The sequence below is a fragment of the Bos taurus genome, chromosome 4 (assembly GCF_002263795.3).
Source record: "Bos taurus isolate L1 Dominette 01449 registration number 42190680 breed Hereford chromosome 4, ARS-UCD2.0, whole genome shotgun sequence".
Taxonomy (NCBI): Eukaryota; Metazoa; Chordata; class Mammalia; order Artiodactyla; family Bovidae; genus Bos; species Bos taurus.
This window is the reverse complement of record NC_037331.1, coordinates 68,885,904-68,905,853: the sequence shown is the minus strand read 5'-3', so window position 1 is coordinate 68,905,853 and position 19,950 is coordinate 68,885,904. Positions and strand designations below refer to the sequence as shown.

The window sequence follows — 19,950 nt, the reverse complement described above, 5'->3', positions numbered from 1 at the left end:
CTGGGGTTTCGAATGGCTAGGACTGTGGCTCCCCTCTCCTATGTGGGTGGGAGCCTAGGCAGACCCCCTCAGCCCAGTCTGGAAGCCCCGTGTATAGTTTTGTCATTGTCTTGAAAAACGTTCTGCCTTAGAAGCCAAAGGTATGGTGCCCACAATGTTCTGCACTCTCCATGGTGGGCAAACCTCAGACAGACTCCAGAGTGAAGGTGGGAGAGAGGCTTTGAAGGGCACCTTTTAAGCTAAAAGAATTGTTTTCCTCTTTAATAGCCTATCTTTTAGGATGTAATTTGCTCTCCCTCATTAATTGTTTGGATATAATACTCTTCACATCTCAACAACTGAACATGACTCCGTTTCTAGTAGAAATTTCTGTGTTGTTCTCTCAGAACGCCAACAATGAAGCAGGGGGAAAGAGTTGGGGAGGGGGAGGAATCTTGGCATAATGTTGTGAAATTAGACCACGGAAACCCTAACAAACCCCTAAGTAAGTGTGACCAGAAGCTTCCTATTATATTTATACTTCAGGAAATATTGTCTCTTCAGCCTGTAGAAACAAATGGGCCCCGGCACATTTCGGATGCCTTCTCCTTTTACAAGGCTAGGATCACAGACAGACACTGCAGCCGATGGGCTGAGACTAGATGTCTTCATAAAGCCCTCAGTGTGACAGAGATTTTTTTTCTTAGGTAAGTTCCTCTGCAAAAACAACCCCAAAAGAATGCACAAGAAAAAAACAACTTTATCTACAAAACAAGCAGATAACCAGCCATCCTCTTTATGATGCTTCCTATGAAAATAGGAAGAAAAAAAATTCCTCCAATACCGCTCACATAGGTCTGACTGGATGCTGTATTTTTTAAAGTCGTTTAACCCCATGTGCGTTGGCCTGCTCTCTTAAACTCTAAAGTTTTATGATAATTACAATAGACAGAATTAAGCAAGCTGACAATATTTATAGCCCATATATTTTTTTAATGCATGGGAAAGATTCCCCCATATTGTGTGATACTGGTCCAGAGCCTTTCTGCCCATTCCCACACCCCAGGGTGGGATGTGATCACGGAAGTGGTATGAACACTTCTCCAGGCAAGTTACCTAAATGAACCTGTCAGGAGCACTATCCCTCTTTTTTCTGCCACTAGTTTTAGTCACCAAGAAATCACTCATGCAGGATCACCAAATGAGTAACCAAAGTAAAACCTTAACCCAGTGTTTTCCATTAAAGAACCTGAAACTCACAGCAGCAGAACAAAGACACCAGAATTCTCACAAACACATAATATAATAAAAGACAACCCAAATAAAGTTAATATCCTGGTTCTGACTAAGATACAGACCCATCTTCCTAAGTGCTTAACTATCAATGCTCACTTTAATAGATTACACGAAAGGACTTCAGAGATTCGCCTTCCCACTACTCAAAAGGAGTGGGACCTGTGGGAGGGTTTCAGTTTTTCAAAAAACTTCTGAGGTTTTGCTTTCTGGACCTCTGAGTTTGGGGACATCTGTTGGACTTAGGTTGAGTGAAAGTGGCCTCTGCACAATAAAATTTGTGGAAATTCCAAATTACACATTAAATGTTTCCACTTGAAGGACTTTACTTTACAGTCAGCACTTGCAGAAAATTTCCCTAAGGAGAAAAGCATTTGGAGACAGAAGATCCCAATTTCTGTTTCATTTCTGGACTGGGGGATTTGGCTTAGTTCTTCATCCAGGATGGGGAAAATCTGCTAAATCCCTTGTGGGTACCCATTCAGAGAAAGGACCCAAGACAGGCCACAGGGTCCCCAGTCATGTCTTTGCCACTGAAGAATGTAGGGGGTTGGGTCCAGAAAGGGTGGCTGAGACCAAGCTGCAACTGTACCCAGGAAAAATTTATCTCACCCATTGGTGCAATATTGGGAACTGTTTTGGAAACCATAGATTATGTAAATTTCCTGGGATCAAACAGAAAGAGCAGCTAACAAAAGAAAGGCGGAAGTCTCCTACTGACAAACGACCAATTTCTCCCCTAAAGTACCCTTTATGATGTGTGAGGAAAAACAACCTAATGGCTCTAGGGGCTTTTAAGTTGGGCCTTGAAGACACTTCGATTTCCCCCCAAACTTCAGGGCACAGTTTGCAACAGAGAGTTTGCCTGTATATTGAGGGGGAATAAATTTCTCTAATCTTAAGTGTTATCTAGGGAGATGGCTAAGTTGCCTTTTGAGGGTCCCGTGCCTGGATGGTTTAATTCTGCAGAGGAGGAGAGGAAAAGGAAAGAAGAGAGGGCGAAGAAAGGCACGGCGGAAGAAAAGAAAGCTCTGTAACTCCTTTCATTTAGACTGGGGATTCAAAGACTAAAGTTAAATCCGGCCATAAAGTTTATTGCTTCAGACTCACAGGCGGGTGAGAACAATCTCACCGAAATAAAAAGAACGTGCAGGCAAACAAGGTTCAGGGCCTCATCCCGGGTTGCGGGGGGGGGGGGGGGGGGGGGGGGGGAGATACTGAGCCCTCCCCTCAGGTGGGGACCTGTGGTCCCCAGGGTCCCGCGGGTGCCCGCGGCCTGGACTCGGCCTGGCAACCCTGGGGCCCAGCCTGGAGGTGTGCCCCCGCCCCCGGCCCCTGCCACGCTCGGGCTCTACCGAGCCGGCCTGCGACTCGGCCCTGAAGGCCGTCGCCTCGATTCAATGCTGCCAAATGACCCCGGCCCGCGAAGACGTATTGCCACAGCCCCGTAAGGAATCCCGCCAGAGTCCTCCTCGGCCCTGCTCGGCCTTTTCTTTCAAACTCCCGAGCGCGCCCGGGCGCAGCGCGGCCTCGGCGCCCGCGGCCCGCGCCCCCCCGGGTCTCCCAGCCCCCACCCAGGGCTCCGCAGACCCCGTAGAGCCCGGCCCGCCAGTCCCGGGATGGGGGCGACTCTGCCCAGTCTCCACATGCAGGCCCACTCACACACAAAAATCATCTTTTTGCACGCCGGCGAGAGCAGCGGAAGTCATTAACATCCGCGCTGGTGCAGCAATTAAAGTTAGGCCTGGGGATGCGGCGCGGCCACAGGCGCCTTGCACCGTGGTGCCTCCGAAGCTAGCTCCTGGCTCTCCTCATTTGAGCCGAGGGAAAGTCTGCTCTCCCCTTCGGAATTCTGAGGCAACCCCAGAGTTAACTGAACCAGAGAGAGAAAGAAAGATGGAGCAAGAAAGTTTTCAGAGTACAAATAAACTTGAAAGCGCTCAGAGGAAGAGCTTACCTTAACTCGGAGGTAGCCATTTTTCAGAGAGTTTTGAGAACTTGTGGTGTGGACACTTCTGGACCTAAAATTGACAATTTGAATGACCAGGCGGCACACGTAGCCTGCAAAAGAGTCAAATGGAGTCCAGCGTCAGTGAGATTATATGTTATGTGGTATATAATGTTGGATGTCAACTCCCCAAAACCATAAAACTTACTTTAATGGCCCCACGTGACGTTTTATAGCCAGTGAGCCGATCTGTCTGTGCTATGGATGATTTTACGATCTAATTCATAGACAAAACCCTATTCATTTGGCACCCAAATGTCATATAGCCGGAACTGAGGCTTATAAAGTTTACTGTTTTATAACTTTTAAAAGGAAAGACGGCATCAGTGTAAGCAGTCGGTAAATGTGCAAATCTCTAGTTGCTGCTTTAGCTGCTCTGAGGAGTTTCCCACTCAAGCTAGGATGGGGTAAGTACCTTCCATTTGTAGCAAATTAATTGTAGCAAAAGAAGCCAACTGGGTTCAGGAGGGTGAGGAGTGGGAAAGGGTGCCTGGGTGGTTTAGGGGTAAAGGGCCACAACTTGACACAGCAGCCTTTTCAGCAAGTGGAGGCCTAGGATGGCCTTCAGAGAGAGGCAGCAACTGTGTGGGCCCCTGAGGGCCGCTAACAAAGCCCTGGGTTTTTTCTCCTTTTTCTTTTCTTTTTTTTTGTACCCAGCCGGTTAACTTGGTTTCCTCAGAAATGGGCAGGTTAAACTCAGGCTTTGCAAGCACCTAAGGCTTTTCTACCTCCTGCCCTGAACTCTGCTGTGTCAGAGCTAGGGAGGCCGCGGGTCAGGCTGCTGATTTGAGGTCCTTCTTGCACAAGCAGGCTGCTCAGGTAGCCACAGACTCACTGCCTCCCCGCATCAAACAGACAGAAGAGCAGAAAGAGCCGCTTGCTATTTGGCACAAACCAGACCAAGAGAACTTACAATAGAAAGTTTATTTTTTGTTTCCAGTCAGTATTTTTTTCCTTAAAAACAAATACCAAAAAAAAAAAAAAAAGCTGATCACAGTTTGCTTAAACAGCCAGACTTGGACAATATTTGTAACTTTGTTCACAAAAACATACATCACTGAAGCTGCGCTTATAAGAGCCACTTCCAGAGTTCGTGCAAAGGGTCCTACAAAGGCACGCAGGGACACACCGCTCAGAGTCACAGTTTTCGTCACAGAGTCACTAGTCACTACACGTCGAACAAGTTAAGTTGTGTCTCATCAAGTCACCTCTACAACAGCATTAATTACACAAGGAATATAGGTAGTTTGAATAAAAATATCTTTAACAGCTTGGAGCTATTGAGACAGGGACACTTCCACTCACATGCACAGTTAAACAACGAGTGCGACACACAACATTGGCACTAAACGAGGTCGAAGGGGACTTTTTGTGTGTTTTTTTCTCTTTTCTTTTTTGTTATAGTTACTTCAAGTAACACAGCTTGCTTCATATAAATAAGTTAAAACATCTATTTTTTTTTTTCAAGACAAAGCCATTCAGGACAAAGAGATGAACAGAAAGCATATCTACTTATACAGGCGCTATAATGGCAATAAACAGGCTCATGATTAAAAGATGAATTAGAGCAACGAGAACAGGGCTTCTTCACAGAAGGAACACAAGGGAATTTCAGAAAGTCACCTTAGTACTGACACTACGCGGGATCCGCTAATACTGCTCAGTACTTTAAACGCTCAAATACTCAGGGGCGGAAGGCCCCTCCCGCCGCCGCCATGCTCATGCTTTTCAGCTTATTATCTTTTTTCCACTTCATTCTCCGGTTTTGGAACCAGATTTTAATTTGTCTCTCCGAGAGGCAAAGAGCATGTGCTATTTCAATCCTTCTTCGGCGGGTCAGGTAGCGGTTGAAGTGGAACTCCTTCTCCAGCTCCAGGGTCTGGTAGCGCGTGTAGGCCGTTCGGGCCCTTTTGCCTTCCGGGCCGCCTATGTTGTCTGCAACAGAAAAGTCAGGGGTTTAGCCACCCACTCCTCAGCCTCTGGCTACCAAAAAGTCTGCCAGCTGGAACTGCCAGGGTCCTGGACAGGGAACAGGGGGAAAATGCTCAACAAGTCCTCCCTCCTCGCCCGCCCACCCACCCCTCCCGAATTTCCTTCCCTCTTCCTTCCTAGAGAGAAAACAATACGGTTTGGACTCTGGGAACAATCGGCCCATCCGAGGTTGAAGCCGCTCCCCGGAGGATCGCCCGGCTTTCCCCCGTCCCTCTCCTGCCCTTTGGACCTGCCTCTGGCGTCCCGAGGCAGGGCACAGCCCTCTCAGGCTGCCCGACACTCAGACACCTACCAAAGCAAGGCCCTTTTCTGAGCGCCCAAGTGGCCTCCAGGTCACCCTCAAAGTTCCAGCCCCGCGAGGCGCCTCCTGTTCCAGCCTGCACGCTTGGGGCGCCTGCTTTCTTTTTTTTTTTTTTTCCCCACCCCCCTTCTTCTTCCCTTTCCTTTCTTGCTCTTCCTCCTGCGCCCAAACTTCAGCATCTCGCCAGCTCTCGCCTCGATGATCCCCCCCACCAAGCCCCTTTTCGGGGACTCTAATTAGTAACGCTGTTTCCCCAGCGTAGCCCTCCTCATAAATTATCCGCCCTGACAAGCCCGATTCACGGCTCCTACTGCCATCCTCTACCCCTCTGCTCCCTGCTCGACTGGCCTGACCCGTCAGTGCGTTCTGAGGCGCTGGGGTTCGATATGTTTTTGTTTTTCCTTTTCCCCCTCTTTCAACGTCTAAACTTGCCTGGCCAACGGCCCCTCTCCCCCCAACCCCCAATTCGTGAGCGCCCAGCGCTTCAAAGAGAAGGAGAAAGAAGGAAGGCAGGGGAAGGAGAACGGCGGGGAGAGGCTCCACCGGGTTGGGAGAGAGGAAACCAGGAGAGAGACCGGGAGAGAGAGGGCGGTAAAGGAGATGGGAGGGGGACCGAGAGTCGCACCCCCGCGGCTGGATTTAGGAAAAGGCTGGCTTTACCATGACTTATGTGCAGCTTGCGCATCCAGGGGTAGATCTGGGGTTGGGCGGGCGGCGCCGGGCTCGGCTCGCTCTGCGCGCTCGCCTGCTCGCTGCTGGCGGGGGCGTCCTCCTCGGCTCCGGACGCCGTGCCAACCCCCTCTCTGCTGCTGATGTGGGTGCTGCCGGCGTTGGCCGAGGCGCCGCTGGAGTTGCCCAGGGAGTTTTTCCCGCCGTGGTGGCTGTCGCTGCCGGGCGAAGGGGCCACGGCGGAGCAGGGTAGCGGGTCGGGCGGAGGCGAGTGCGTGGACGTGGCCGGCTGGCTGTACCTGGGCTCGGCGGGCGCCGCGCTGGCGCCGGCCGCGTAGCTGCGGGCGCGCTCCCCGGAGCCAAAGTGGCCGGAGCCCGAGCGGCCGACGCTGAGATCCATGCCATTGTAGCCGTAGCCGTACCTGCCGGAGTGCATGCTCGCCGAGTCCCTGAATTGCTCGCTCACGGAACTATGATCTCCATAATTATGCAACTGGTAGTCCGGGCCATTTGGATAGCGACCGCAAAATGAGTTTACAAAATAAGAGCTCATTTGTTTTTTGATATGTGTGCTTGATTTGTGGCTCGCGGTCGTTTGTGCGTCTATAGCACCCTTGCACAATTTATGATGAATTATGGAAATGACTGGGACATGTACTTGGTTCCCTCCTACGTAGGCACCCAAATATGGGGTACGACTTCGAATCACGTGCTTTTGTTGTCCAGTCGTAAATCCTGCCTGATGACCTCTAGAGGTAAACTCGTGCACTAATGGGGGAGTTGGGTGGAGGCGAGAGGGGTGGCGCGCGCGCCCCAGGCGCGTGCCCGCCGCCCGCCGCCGTCGTTCAGTCGGACTCGAGCGCCACCCGCTGGAGGCAGAGCGCATCGCTCCGCTTCCGACCCGGGGCTGCGAGGGCCGGGGTCGAATTGAGGTTACAGCCCATTATGGCAAAATTATTGCATTTCCCTCGCAGTTCCATTAGGATGTACCAATTGTGAGGCCGTCAGCTGCCGATCGCGTGCCCGGCGAGGATGCAGAGGACTGGGGGAAGATGGTGACTTGAATTTTATTTACAACAACTTTATTTCCCCGCTGTGTAGCCCCTCTTATTTTTGTGGCGAGATTGGGGTCGGTTCTGCCCATCGTGCCGACAGCTCTGAAATTTGAAAATACAGATATCACCTTCGGGGAAGGGGGGGAGGCCATTTAGCCAATTGGAGAAATAAATCCTACCCGCAGCAGCAGTTACAATTATGGCTCTGTTTTTTCGAGCGCGTGAGGGGCAGTGTCCCTGCCGCTCTTAAATGACAGGCGTCTATTAAAGATAGCTTTTGTGTAGTGTTTCTCCGAGGCGAGGTCAAATTCCATACACTTTTATAACCAGAGTCGATTTTTCTTGCGTGTAAATATGGTTCTCCTGTCATTAGTTTGCTATTTGATTTGCTTTGAGTATCCAGCTTGGAGAATCTTCACCACCCAGTCCCTTTCCTCCAGCCAACCCGGCCCCAAGTCGAAGGGTTCTCCGTGAACCCAGAGAGTGGGCCCAGGCTCCTCACAGCCACAGAAGCTGTTTGGGGCTGGGGATACGTGGGTCGAATTATTAGGGTCTTGCTTAGACCTCCAGGAGTAAAATGAGGGCGCTAATGAAAGCATTTTGTGGCAGTGCCTAGTACCTCCGTGGTTATCTTTCTGGGTTCTGAAAGACGAAAGTAAATCACAAATATAGCCTAAAGGCGAGGCAGGGGAGTCTCCCCGATGGAGGCCAAGCATCTCAGGCACCCCTGGCACGTTTGAAAAACAGGACTCTCGCTGCTCCCATGGCTCTGGGCCGTCTCCTTAGGTTCTGAAAGCTGCTGTGGTGGCAGCGCCGGCGCTATCGGAGGTGGGGAGCCGGAATCCGGAGCTCAGAGCCTTCGGGGAGCCCAGTCGCTTCCAGGGCTGTGAAGTTCCATCCGTGCCCAGGTTGGCTCGGCTGGGCTGAGGCTGTTTCTTTTCCACGGACGGTTGCGCGCAGGGCCGAGACACAAGGCTCTCTCCGTCTCCCTTTGTTCCTCGCGCGTCTTCCTGTCTGGGGACGGCCTGGAAGGCCACGGCAGAGCTGGGGCCCCAGACTTTAGGCCCCCTCTTCCCAGTGGTCGGGGTTGATTTAGTGATCAAGATCTCTGGGACTTGGCGAGGAACTGAGGCGGAAACGCCCAGACACCAAAACGGGCTCGGTCCCCGGGTTCTTTCCTCTCCAGCAAACCTGCGACCCGAGCTCAGGGACGTGCAGAGGCGCTAACAACAAGAGCCCGGGACGGATTCGGGGCGGGCCCGGAGATCCGGATCCGGCTTGGGCAGCCTGGGAGATCGGGACTGTGTGTGCAGTGCGCCTCGTTCTACCGCTGGGATTGGCTGTGTGGGATTTTTTTTTTTTTTTTCCTTGTAAGAAATAAATGCTCAGGCGTTTGCAAAGCGCCGGGCTCCCCTGAAGCTTCGAAAGCCCCCCGGGTGAGAGCAGGCGGGAAGAAAGTTGGGGAGCAGGCGAAGGCAAGGGGGCAAAGCCAAGGGAGGTTGCGGCGCGGGCCTGGTCCTGCCCAGGCGTCTATTCGCCTGCCTTTGCCTCAGCGTCCTCCCCGCTGGGTTGTGTGGAATTGATGAGTTTATTTTCCTTTTTCCACTTCATGCGGCGGTTCTGGAACCAGATCTTGATCTGGCGCTCGGTGAGGCAGAGCGCGTTGGCTATTTCGATGCGGCGGCGCCGCGTCAGGTAGCGGTTGAAGTGGAACTCCTTCTCCAGCTCCAGCGTCTGGTAGCGCGTGTAGGTCTGGCGGCCTCGGCGCCCGTGACTCCCATACACAGCACCTGCGGGCAGAAATGGCCGGACGCCAGTAAGCCAGGATCCAGGCACCCTGACCAGTCAGCCCTGAGCCCCACGCTCTGGCCTCGGGGCTGGAAACCACCCGCCTCTCCCACTATGTCTGGGGCCGAAAGCGGACTGGATAGGAGAAGATTATTTCATACCAAGCGAGATATTTTCCATCTAAAACGACTTAGGGTGGGAAATGATTGTTTTTGCAAAATCTGCTCAGTAAAAATATTACAAGAAAAAAGAATAGAACAGCATTCTTAAATCCGGGCACCTGAGCCTGTTTTGTGAGGGTACAGTGTGTGTGTCTGGAAATGATGGGTATGGAACCCTGTGAGTAGGGTACACACTCCGAATTCACACACTGACCTCTGTGGAGTTATTACTGTGGTCAGCACTTCAGGACACAATATACTTTTTGGAAAATTTTAAATGGTCAGCCCTCTTAGATCTTCGCAAATGCCTTCCCATTGTATGACCCTTCTGAGAAAAGCCGAGCTCTTGAAAACACAAATGACTTTTAAAGCAAAAGACTGTAAGTTCTAAAATCCGCATTAGGCTCCTTCCTTCTCCAAGAATTCCCTGTGGAGTTTTGGAAATCAGGGGCAAAGAGATGGAGATATGGGCCATCTGGGGCTTCTAGAATGTAGGGCTGTGATGGGCTATCTATTCTGATGCCAAAAAGACCCATGGGTTGGGGGCTCCCCCCAAGTTGGGTGTGTGAGACTCAGGCAGGGCCTCAGAAGGAGGCAGAAGTTGGCTGTGAGTGAGCAGTTGAGTGGAGGGGGGAGGAGGGGAGGGAGGAGAGAGCGGAAAAATCCTGAGGCCGGGGATGTGGCCCTCCAAGGCTTTGGGGAGACACTGCAAGGGGCCAAATGAGGGCCTCTTTCTAGATGGGTTTCTGAAGGGCAGAAAGGTGAGGAGACAGCGAGGGAAAGAGGCGTTCTCAGGACGGGTGCAGAAGGCCATCAGGACTAGGGAACTGAGCAGGGTATTACCAGGGTGCAGGGTGGGCAGGCGCACTCTCCCATCCAGCCTTGCTCTCTCTTCAGATTGTCCCTGTCACTGGGTTTCACACAGCGTGGAGTGACCCCCCCCACGCTCCCCTAAGGTGTCACCTTACATGGGCACTTGGGCCCTGCCTTCACTCTTTCACAGCCTGATTGTCCCATTGGGAATGGGTTGGGTTTTTTATTTAAAAAAAAAAAAAAAACAAACCTCTTTTTTTAAAAACCAAAGAAACTTTGTTTATTCTTTCCTCCCTTCTTTCTATGTCCTCTTTCTACTGTCTCCTCCTTCCTTCCTTCTTTCCCTGCCTCCTTCCCCCTCTCCCTCCACACTCTTTGAGGGGCTGCAGGGAAACACCTTACCCGCGCAGGAGTTCATCCGCTGCATCCAGGGGTAAACAGGGCTCGTGTACTTCCGGTCGGTGCCTTCGTCATGGAGGGCTTTGCCCGGCACGCTGCTGCTGTCGGGTTTGTACTGCTGCTCGGGAGAAAAGTGCAGGTAGTCCCCGGGGCCCCTCTGTTTGCCACTGCCCGAGGGCGAGGCGCCACTGAGGTCCTTATCAGAATAGAAACATGAGGCCCCGTACTCGTAGGATGCCCGGTTGCAGGCCAGGACCGAGTTGGACTGTTGGTAGAAACAAGGTGAGGTGTACGTCTTGTCCGGGAGGCTCGACGCCCCGTACGAGGCCGGGAAGGGCCTTAGCGCGTCATAGCCGGCCGGATAGAGGGGCAGCTGGCCCAAGAAGGAGTCCTGGCCGCTGGGCAGGCTCCCGGGGAAAGTGGGATTCACAAAATAGGAACTCATTTGCGCGCCCCTCTGCAGGACTGTGATTTGTTGTGTATTAGTACATCTGGCTATAACTATTAGTAGTCATCGAACTGGTTTGTTTCTGGATGGCCGAACGCCAAAAGCGACAGCAGCAAATCGCACCAGCTGACGCGGCGGCGGCCAATGGGAGCGAACGCCGGAGCCCGCTCCCCGGGGACCGCGGCGACCGAGGCAGCAAAGTTACAAACAGCCCCCAGTCCGCCCGCCCGCCCGCCCGGCAGATTGATGGGCGCGCACAACCAACCCGCCCGGCTCTCTCCCCCAACGCTGGCGGCGGGCACAGCCCGGGCAGGGGCGTGCGGATCGGCCCGTGGTAGGGGCATTGGTGTCCCGGCGGCCGCAAAGGCCCCAACAGGCCCGCTCTTTGCTCCTTCCCTTTTGCCTTGTTGGATTTTGCTGGTTTTTCTCTCCAAACAGGAAACCTGACAGCCCCGCGCCGGGAGGGGCGGTGACAAGGATGGCTCTACTCCGGCGGGCCTGCCCTACCGGCAGGGCCCTGAGTTTGCCCCTCCCCCTGCACTCCTCTCCCCGTGGGTGCGGGTTACCGAGATGGAGAAGGGATCTGAGAAACCAGGCCTTCGCCCCAGTTCTTCTCTCCTATGCCTTAGGAATCGGTGCATCATCTCCTTCTCTCTTTCCCCACTCCCACCAAGGGCCTGGGCCTCACCACCAAAGGGAAAGGCTCACCTCGAGCCAACCAGGACTAGGATCAGGCTAGTCTCTTCCCCTGCCGGCCCCCTACTCCCACGTACAACATGTCTCCTTTGCATCTCCAGAGGCCTCCTTACAATGGCCAGCTATTGCCTGGCCTCAAAGCGCGCGCGCACACACACACACACACACACACACACACACACACACACACGCTGTGAGCCCCGCTCTGGGTGCCTCTGAACCCAGGAACGCAGAGGCTGGAAACCACTGGTTTCAACGAGAAAGGAATCTACAGAGGAATAGCTGTGAGACTGAGTTCCAAAGCCAGCCCTAGGACCTGCTCCCCTCTCGTGCTCCGGGGTGGGTGGCAGAGATGAGACAGGTCCAGATGTGGAATCTCTGCCCTCATTTCAGAGATGCTAGTGACCCAGGGTGCCTGGCTCAACCCAGCAGAGAGGGCAGCTCTGCTGGCCCAAGGTGGTGGCAATAACGAATGTGATTGGTTTCTGGGCCACCTGTCCAAAGGGCACTGTCCTGGGATATCCCCTTTTCCTGCCTTTTCTGGGACTTTGGGGGAACCTGCCACCCACTGTGCTCCAGAACCAGAAACAGTTGTCTCCTCAGGTCCAGAAATTATCTGAATTGCGTTCACCACAGTCGCAGGCCTGGCCTTCCCCAGACAGGACATGAAAAGCCTGTCCTGGGCTGTGCTCTCTTGCCTGAGAGCTGTGCCTTCAAGATAGTTGACTTTTACAGTGCATAGATCAATCTCATTTTGTAAAATGTGGTATCATTCCAGTGGCATTTTTACAACTGTATTTGTTAGGCTTGTAAAACCCTTGAATTAGCTTTAAAGTCCTCAATTCTGTGCAGCTTGAAGAAAGACTTATTTATATGATTTAGTTGAATTTCCGGAGGGTGTTTATAAGATCTGTAAAACTGGTGAATGCAGGCCGATGGGGTTCAGAACTTGGGGGGGTGGTAAGGGCCCCCTAGGAATCTGGCAACGACTTCCTTAATCTCTTTCTTGCTTTTCAATTTTTTCCCCTCACTTCCACCAAGGAAAAAAATTTGAGAAAAGACTGGGCTCTGATTGGCCTCCCCAGAGACTATGGTGCATCCCTGAAATCAGCTGCTGCCCACTGAATGGGGGCTGCACCCAGATGCCTTCTGCCTGCGCCCCAATCAATTGAACCTGGGAAAGTTTCTCTGTTGCATATATAAATAAGGGCCTGGTAGGACAGGATATAATTTTAACTTGCCCTCAAATTTCTTTAGGAAAAGGATCTGATAGGTGAAAATTAAAACTCGAGAGTTGAAATTTAAAAAAAAAAGCTGTGTTAGAAGAAAACGTTTGAGTTGTTCTTTAAACAACGCCATCAGATGACAGTGATTTCAAGCAAGTTATTAAGATGAAAATAATCATTTGGAGATGTTGATAAATGTTTATATTTATAATGTCTGCTTTATTCCTCTAGGTTCCACATAGTGTTGGGGCTGGGAGCAATTTACTACTATTATTAGTATCTGTTATGGTTTGACCTGGATTCTCGATCTAATCATTGTCTCGGTCAACAAAATATTTGATCTGTCAACTAACAGCAAAACAGCGTATTTCTAGCTTCTATAGGCACTAAGATGGCAAAAATATATTACACTGAAATCTCTAGATGTTAGCCAAGGCTAGTACATATCATGTTGGCAGCTGCCCAATTTATTTCTCCAACCAGCATTAGCTGCATATACATATATATATAGAGAGAGAGAGAGCGCGCGCCCGAGAGCGCTCCTTTCAGGCAAGAATAGAAGCCCCAGACGCTGGAGGGAGCCTCTCCTAGGAAGGTGAGAATGGCCACCAGGGCTCTTTCCTCGGTCAAAGCCACACAGAAAACCCACTTACCTTTCAGCTGCTTTTCAAGGCGGACGGGATGGTGAGCAGAGCCTCACATTTCGCCCTTTTCCTGGGCTGCCCACTGAGCTCCTCGACCTCCGCGGGTGTGGAGGGAGGCCTGCTGTCGTGCGGGGGGGCTCCTTCGGGGCCCCCGAGTCCACTGGACTCGCTGGCCCAGGCCAGAGCCCATAGCACACAGGTGCGGCCTCTGCCTGTCACAGGCCCTCGCGTGGAGCCAAAGCCCGCCTTCCTTGCCATAGCCAGTCAGGCCTGCAGGCCCCAGGACTACGAGTGATAGCTCCAATTTCTAAATCCCAAAGCGGGCGCGTTTCCCGAAACCAGCGTGCACCCCTGGGGCGCCTTGGAACGCGCAGTTTGGAGAGAAGCAGCCATGACGTGCCAGGCGGCCTGTGCGACCAGTCTCCATGGTTGCTGGGTGGGAGCAGGACCCGAGTCTAGTCAGGCGTCCAGCTCCCGTCAAGGGCGGTCAAGGCGGGGGAGGTTCCCGGCCAGTCAGGCCCTGGGAGGCCGCCCTTCAGGTCCTCCCTCGCCCCCCTCTCCTAGGGTTGCTTGGAAATCTCTGAGGGGCCCGCGCAGCAGTCGCGCCAGGCTGCACGACGCGGGACTGCTATTGGCGTCGGTTCCGGAGATGGCCACAGCGTGGCAGCAGCGAGCGCCCGGCACGGTCGCAATAAATTATCTGCCCGCGGCAGCCGCAGTCGGGCAACCCACGGCCCCGCGATGCAAATACGCCGCTTTATCCGCCCCAGCGCGTCCCGCCCCACCCCCGGCGCGAGTGGAAGTCCCCAAGGTCCACAGACCCTTCTCAAGTATCGAATGCATACCAAGGCATTATCTTAAGGTGGGGAAAACAATAACCACCAAAATCAAACAAACAAACAAACAAAAAGAACTCGGGCCCAGAACCACAGGGTCATTTCGCTGTCCCAGGAAGCTACCGGGACAAATCTGGCCGAGGTTCACCTAGGCCAAGTCAGCTCTGCGCCACGGGGCTCCTTCAAGCCCACGCCCGCCGCACCCTCCGCGCCTCATCCCAGGCGGCTGCACAGTCCTCTCCCAGCTCTCTCTGGAGATGGGGAGCGCCGTCGCCAGTCAGCCCGCTGCGCCGAGGTGGTTGGGGGTGGGAGGGTCCCCCTATCGCCCAGACTCGGTTTGTGTCCTTCCTTCAACCTTAGCTGCGGCCCCTGCCACTCACAATAACACCACTACATCCTCTGCACCGAAACTTCCCGCCAAGCAACACCCAACAATTAACCCCATCCTCTCCTTCAACACAGAATTCCACCCCCGAACCTGTTCCCTCTCCCCGCGCGCTCCTGACATCTCTCTCATCGGAAAACCACGCGAAGCGAAGCAGGCACTCAGCAGAGGACTCTGGCTGAATTAGTAAGTTTTTGGTTTTTTGCTTATTCTACCTTTACTCTCTAGAAACCGCTTCCCAAGGAATAGAAGATACTATGATAAAAACTCCTGTCGATGAATTCACTTTGCCTTCCTCTCTTACCATCTTCCCACCTCGGGAACTGTCTCCAGTTATTGGGGGGATTCAATCCGGCCAATTGGGTCATGAATGAAAAAAATCCAAACCCGGGAGGCTGTCGGGGAACGCAGGGTGCAGGGTCATTTCCTTTTGGGGGCTCTGCGAGGTCGCTGGGGAATGGGAGAGAGAAGCCCTCAGCTGCTGCTGCCCCGTGCCAGGGAGCTATGGCATGGAAGGAAGGAGGGCACCGACTGCCAAGGTGAGCACGCGCGGGAAAGGAGAGGGAGGGTGTGTGTGTGTGTGTGTGTGTGTGTGTGTGTGTGTGTGTGTGATGGGGGTGCGTGTGTGATCAGGTGAGTGGGTGGGAGAGGGTTAGGTCTGCCCCCTTTCAGCGCCACCCTGGGGTGCCCTCCCCCAATGCCGCCGGCGCCCGCTGCCTTCTCACCACCTTTGCTCCTATCTCCCCACGTGTCTCACCTTCAGATGGCGGTTCCCAGAAGCTCCAGTCCCTCTGACAGCTGTCGCTTGGGCAGCCCGGGGAGACGAATTGTCCTTCGTGGTGCTAGAGGACGCAGGAAATTAGCCAGGTTGCGAGTTGCAAAGCGACCGCCGCGGCGCCGGGAACTGGGCACACCCCACCTCCAGCGGGAGCGGCCGGGCCGGGCCGGGCCGGGGCCTCGTCTCGCTCGCCATCGCTGGACAAAGCACAGCCGAGCCTGGCTGGAAGGCTGAGCTCCGAAGCAGGCAGGACGGAGCGGAGCAAAAGAATGCGGCTCTATTCTCGCAAGGGAAATTATAAAAAAGTTCATGTTCACGGTTCCCATCCACATGACCGACAGCGGCCAATGGAAGGGCCGAACAACTCATAAAGTTGTATTGCAAAGTTGTAAATTTTCATAAACAACAACGGATTTATGACCCTTTCCCCATCACTAAGAGGAGGCAGCTCCTACACCGGCGCCATCTTACCACCGAGGCGGCCCCGAGTTGGGGCCGCAGGTTTTACAGACCCAGTTGTGCCGGGGTTTATTAAAAGAGTAATAAGAAGCCGGTCCAACCCAAGCAGGAGACGGGAGTCGAGGTCTTCGCCTGCGAGCTGCCACTGTTCTGCGCTGTCCCCACCGCCCCTCGCCCCTTCCCCAGCTCCTCATTTTTCCGCATCCAGACGCCCTTGCCAGGGTTTCGCAGCGGGGTCTGCGGCCAGTGCCCCTTCTACCCCTTAGCTTCAGTGCTGGGTTCTGGGGCCACCTCGCTTTTCCTGAATGTGGGGCTGGGGGCGGCATCAGAGGCCCTGAATCTTGCGTCCTTTCCCGGGCCGGGTTCAGGGCTCCTGGGGAATTCGGAAACAGTCGCAGGACGATATACCTTTTGGAACCCACTCTATAACCTTAGAGGAAAGGGTGGAATCCATGGAGGGTTTGGGGGAGGTTCATAGAATAGACTATAATGTATCAGTCGAAGATTTCCGTTTTCAAGGGATCTGGAAGATGTTTGTATACACACCCAAACCAGACAAAAATCTCCACACAGAGAAATGTACATGTACAATTATGGACACACAGAAATGTGTGCACACAATTATGGACACAGAAATACATACAATTGTGGACTCACAAAAATAGACACACAAAGAGGTACACACACACCTATATAAATCTCCATAGCGATCCACGCAAAAAGGGATTCAACAGGCATATACACTAATACATGGCAACCAGCACTTGAACCCTATCCCTCCTTCCATTTTTGCTGTCCCAAAGCCCCTTTGGCCATACAGACCTAGCCAGGGCTTGCTCTCCAGACATGCTTCACCCTCTCTTCCCCAGCACACTGCAACTCCCAGATAAGGCAGTCCACAGTTCTTTGTCATCAAGCATCTTTATTTTTCTGTTACATAAAACACTGTTAACTGGGCAAGACGGAAAGTGTAGGAAAATGTACCTTCCCGTTCCTGGAAGCCCAGGCTAGAGCTGAGAGGGATGAGGGGGGACACAGGACAACACAGGAGATGAAGAGCGCTGGCGAGGGCATCAGTCCCCTCACCAGCTATAGAGTTAGCTCAAGACAACACACCATGCTACAAAGCCACCCCATTAACACATCCTTCCCAAGTCAGGACATTGCCTTACAAATGAGCTCCAAGACTATATAAATGACCAAAAAAAAAAAAATCGTGTTCAAATATACAATATTTGCCATTGTAGGAAAAGTCAGGATACACATATTCAACATGGCTGGACAGTGGGACACAGGGGCCAGGGGAGGGGCAGGGAGGCTGGGAGCATCTCTGTGGTCCTACTAAGCAGAAGCGAACCCAGAGGCCCAGGCAGCTAGCTTGGGAATGCTCCAGAAGGAGGGGATGATGGGCCTGAACATGAGGTGCCCAGACCAAAGAAGGGGGGATTCTAGATTGTAGCACTTAGAATGCTTTGGAATAAATATATTATTTTTCCATTTAAATAGAAGCCAATGCCCTGGTCCCCGGATCCCAGCGCATTCTCAGCGCAGCCTCAGGGACCCCAAAGGCTACTAGCCGGAAGCAGCAGAGGCCTGGCCGAGGAGGGGGGAGGGTTCAGCACTAGGTAGCAGGCGAGCCAGCGAGCACAAAATAGGTAGTTTGGGGCGAGTAGGTAGTACTGAGAATCAGGTCCTTGCCGGTTCCGGGGGAGGTGCTGGGGGTCTGACAGTGTTGGGACACTTCTGGGCTTCCTGGGAGTGGAGGCCCTCTGGGGCTGGGCCCTTAGGTAGTTTGGGAGTGCCTCTCCCGGAGGAGGCCTGTGCTAGGTAGTATTTTAACCGTGCCAGCGCAGAGCTGGTCGGCCTGGGGTTGGGGGTGTCTGTTGGGGGTCCTCAGAGGCAGAGGGGATCCCCAACGGGACCCAGTCTGGTGACTGCTCGGTCAAAAAAAAATTGGGAGCTGGAGTGGGTAATGGGGTAGATTGGGTGCAGGTTGGGGAGTAGGGTTTTTTTTTTTTTTACATTTTCTTTTTATTTTTTTTTTTCACTTTTGTAAATAAAATCAGTCTCTAAAGACGCTTTCCAAACTGTCTGGGGCAGCCGGGCCTCATTCCTCCTCCTCCTCGTCGTCGTCCTCGTCCTCCTCGTCGTCGTCCTCGTCGTCGGCCTTGTCCGCGGCAGCGGCGGCGGCGGCGGCTGCAGAGGCGGCGGGCGCGGCACCCTCGGGGGCGCCGGAAGCGGCCGGACTCTCCTCCTTATGTTCTTTCTTCCACTTCATGCGGCGGTTCTGGAACCAGATCTTGATCTGGCGCTCGGTGAGGCAGAGCGCATGGGCGATCTCGATGCGGCGGCGCCGCGTCAGGTAGCGGTTGAAGTGGAACTCCTTCTCCAGCTCCAGCGTCTGGTAGCGCGTGTAGGTCTGGCGGCCCCGCTTTCGGTCCGGCCCTGCGAGCAGACACATGGACACATGGACACACGGACAGACAAGCCGACAGGGACACAGGCCAGGGCATCAACCCGGCTGCCATTCAGAAGCGCGCACCTCAATCCGGGCCCTGACCCAGGTCCGAGTCCCCCTCCGCCCTGCGCCCCCAACCTGAGCTGGGGGAGGAGCGGGAGTGTTAGCGGAAGACACCGACTGCGGTGCCAGACGCGCAGGCAGCTCTGTGAGGGGGGAAGGCGCAGAATCCCAACTTTACAACTGCTCTTTCCAGCCGGCTAGGCTTCCACAATGTCCTGCTTCCCCCTGACAAAGGCAAATTGTAAATATAGAGTGTGGGCAAGTGGGAGACGCTGCGCTTTTGCCATTCAAAGGCGAGCCAGCCGCTTCCCCGCCTAGCTAGGCAAGTGGGAGACCCTCTCCGGCGGCCCTCACTCCAAGGGCGCCTTTCCTCCCCAGCAGCCCGCGCCCCCATCCCCAGACCTTCCTAGGGCACTGGGCTCTCTGTCTCCACTCCCACCCATCCGTCCCTCCCTGCCTTTAAATGGCCCCTGGCACAGGGGCGCATAAGGGACCCAAAAGCGTTTGGCTCTCCCTGCTTTTGAGAAGAAAAGCCAGGCTGAAAGGAAAAGGAGGAGGGAGAGAGAAGAAAGGGAGGGAGAAAGAGAATACGAGAATAGCGAACAAACCAACTTAATGTTGAGATTCCAAGGCAAATAGAGTTAAATAAATTTACGAGGATCGAACCCATTAATTGGGCCATAAAAAGTTTTATGAGCCTCATTTACATACAATGCTAGGAGCTCTCCTTGCTATGGCGCCTCGGCTCTAATTAAAACCAGAAAGGCAGCGCCGCCAGGAGTCAAGGGGCCGCCGGCTCGCAGCCGCCTCGTTCCGCGCTCCGCTCCCCCAGCCCGGCGCTCCCAGCTCCCAGTCCGCCCGCCCACCCGGCCCGCCTAGCGGCTGCGCCTACCTGAAGACCGCATCCAGGGGTAAATGCGGAAATTGGCCTCGGCCGAGCCGTGCAGCGCGCCTTCGTCTGCCTTGTCGCAGGCGCCTTTGGCGAGGTCACTGCAGAGCCCCGGGATGTTTTGGTCGTAAGAGGCACAGGGCAGGTTGCCGTAGGCGTCGGCACCCAGGCCGTAGCCAGACGCGAAGGGGTTCTGATAGAGGGGGCTGTTGACATTGTACAAGCCCGGTACAGTCGAAGGGAAGGCGCCGGCGGCCGCCCCATAGCCGCTTCTCTGCGAGTTGGGCGCAAAGGAGCAAGAAGTCGGCTCGGCATTTTGGAACAGAGAAGCCCCCGCCGTATATTTGCTAAAAAGCGCGTTCACATAATACGAAGAACTCATAATTTTGACCTGTGATTTGTTGTCCGGCAGCTTTCAGTGTCGGTTTTACGAGGTAGCGTGATATATGATAACATTACACCCCCAGATTTACACCAAACCCCATTTTCTTTTGGACGGAGCTCGCCGCAGCACGTGACCGCCCACATGACCGCCTCCGCCAATCTCAGCCGCCCTCACAGGTGGTCTCGCTCGGCTGGGCCCGCGGCAGCCTAGAATGGAAGGGAAAGA

The 19,950-nt window shown here is 53.8% G+C and overlaps 4 protein-coding genes and 1 long non-coding RNA gene across 8 annotated transcripts in view; 1 reads left to right on the top strand and 4 right to left on the bottom strand.

The window, feature by feature from the left end:
- Positions 1-3,298, bottom strand: part of HOXA3 (homeobox A3) — a 32,433-nt gene extending 29,135 nt beyond the window's left edge. Inside the window, 1 exon segment of the mRNA NM_001076825.1 lies at positions 3,230-3,298. The gene's annotated coding sequence lies outside the window, so the exon portion shown is untranslated.
- Positions 3,245-15,744, bottom strand: HOXA5 (homeobox A5). 4 transcript variants are annotated; one of them, XR_003034252.2, is made up of 3 exons: positions 6,234-15,744; positions 4,904-5,215; positions 3,245-3,333 (listed from the first exon to the last, which is right to left on the bottom strand). XR_003034252.2 is itself a non-coding variant. In XM_059885760.1 (3 exons), exons 2-3 carry the CDS (start codon positions 7,126-7,128, stop codon positions 4,965-4,967), a joined length of 1,146 nt encoding a protein of 381 aa, XP_059741743.1. In that variant the 5' UTR covers positions 7,129-10,576; positions 13,482-15,744; the 3' UTR covers positions 4,186-4,964. The 4 variants fall into 4 exon arrangements, 3 of the variants coding, with proteins under 3 accessions (XP_059741743.1, XP_059741742.1, NP_001070566.1); XM_059885760.1 differs by lacking the exon at positions 3,245-3,333 and having other exon boundaries at positions 4,186-5,215; positions 6,234-10,576; positions 13,482-15,744; XM_059885759.1 differs by lacking the exon at positions 3,245-3,333 and having other exon boundaries at positions 4,186-5,215; positions 6,234-10,576; positions 15,451-15,744.
- On the top strand, positions 3,353-17,992 carry LOC112446396 (uncharacterized). The gene is made up of 2 exons (XR_003034372.2): positions 3,353-3,687; positions 14,771-17,992. It is a non-coding gene; the product is annotated as an uncharacterized lncRNA (long non-coding RNA).
- On the bottom strand, positions 8,828-15,744 carry HOXA6 (homeobox A6). Its single transcript, XM_003585981.6, has 2 exons — positions 10,462-15,744; positions 8,828-9,087 (listed from the first exon to the last, which is right to left on the bottom strand). Exons 1-2 carry the CDS (start codon positions 10,901-10,903, stop codon positions 8,828-8,830), a joined length of 702 nt encoding a protein of 233 aa, XP_003586029.1. The 5' UTR covers positions 10,904-15,744.
- HOXA7 (homeobox A7) lies at positions 16,833-19,722 on the bottom strand. Its single transcript, XM_024991096.2, has 2 exons — positions 19,344-19,722; positions 16,833-18,375 (listed from the first exon to the last, which is right to left on the bottom strand). Exons 1-2 carry the CDS (start codon positions 19,720-19,722, stop codon positions 18,038-18,040), a joined length of 717 nt encoding a protein of 238 aa, XP_024846864.1. The 3' UTR covers positions 16,833-18,037.
- Between the last annotated feature and the right edge of the window lie 228 nt (positions 19,723-19,950).

Coding starts and splice junctions, on each gene's coding strand:
- HOXA5 (XM_059885760.1), bottom strand. CDS start 7,128: ATGCGCTCTGCCTCCAGCGGGTGGCGCTCGAGTCCGACTGAACGACGG. Junction 5,216..6,233: donor CAAGCTGCACATAAGTCATG/GTAAAGCCAGCC, acceptor TTTCTGTTGCAG/ACAACATAGGCGGCCCGGAA.
- HOXA6 (XM_003585981.6), bottom strand. CDS start 10,903: ATGAGTTCCTATTTTGTGAATCCCACTTTCCCCGGGAGCCTGCCCAGC. Junction 9,088..10,461: donor GCGGATGAACTCCTGCGCGG/GTAAGGTGTTTC, acceptor TTCTGCCCGCAG/GTGCTGTGTATGGGAGTCAC.
- HOXA7 (XM_024991096.2), bottom strand. CDS start 19,722: ATGAGTTCTTCGTATTATGTGAACGCGCTTTTTAGCAAATATACGGCG. Junction 18,376..19,343: donor CCCCTGGATGCGGTCTTCAG/GTAGGCGCAGCC, acceptor GTCTGCTCGCAG/GGCCGGACCGAAAGCGGGGC.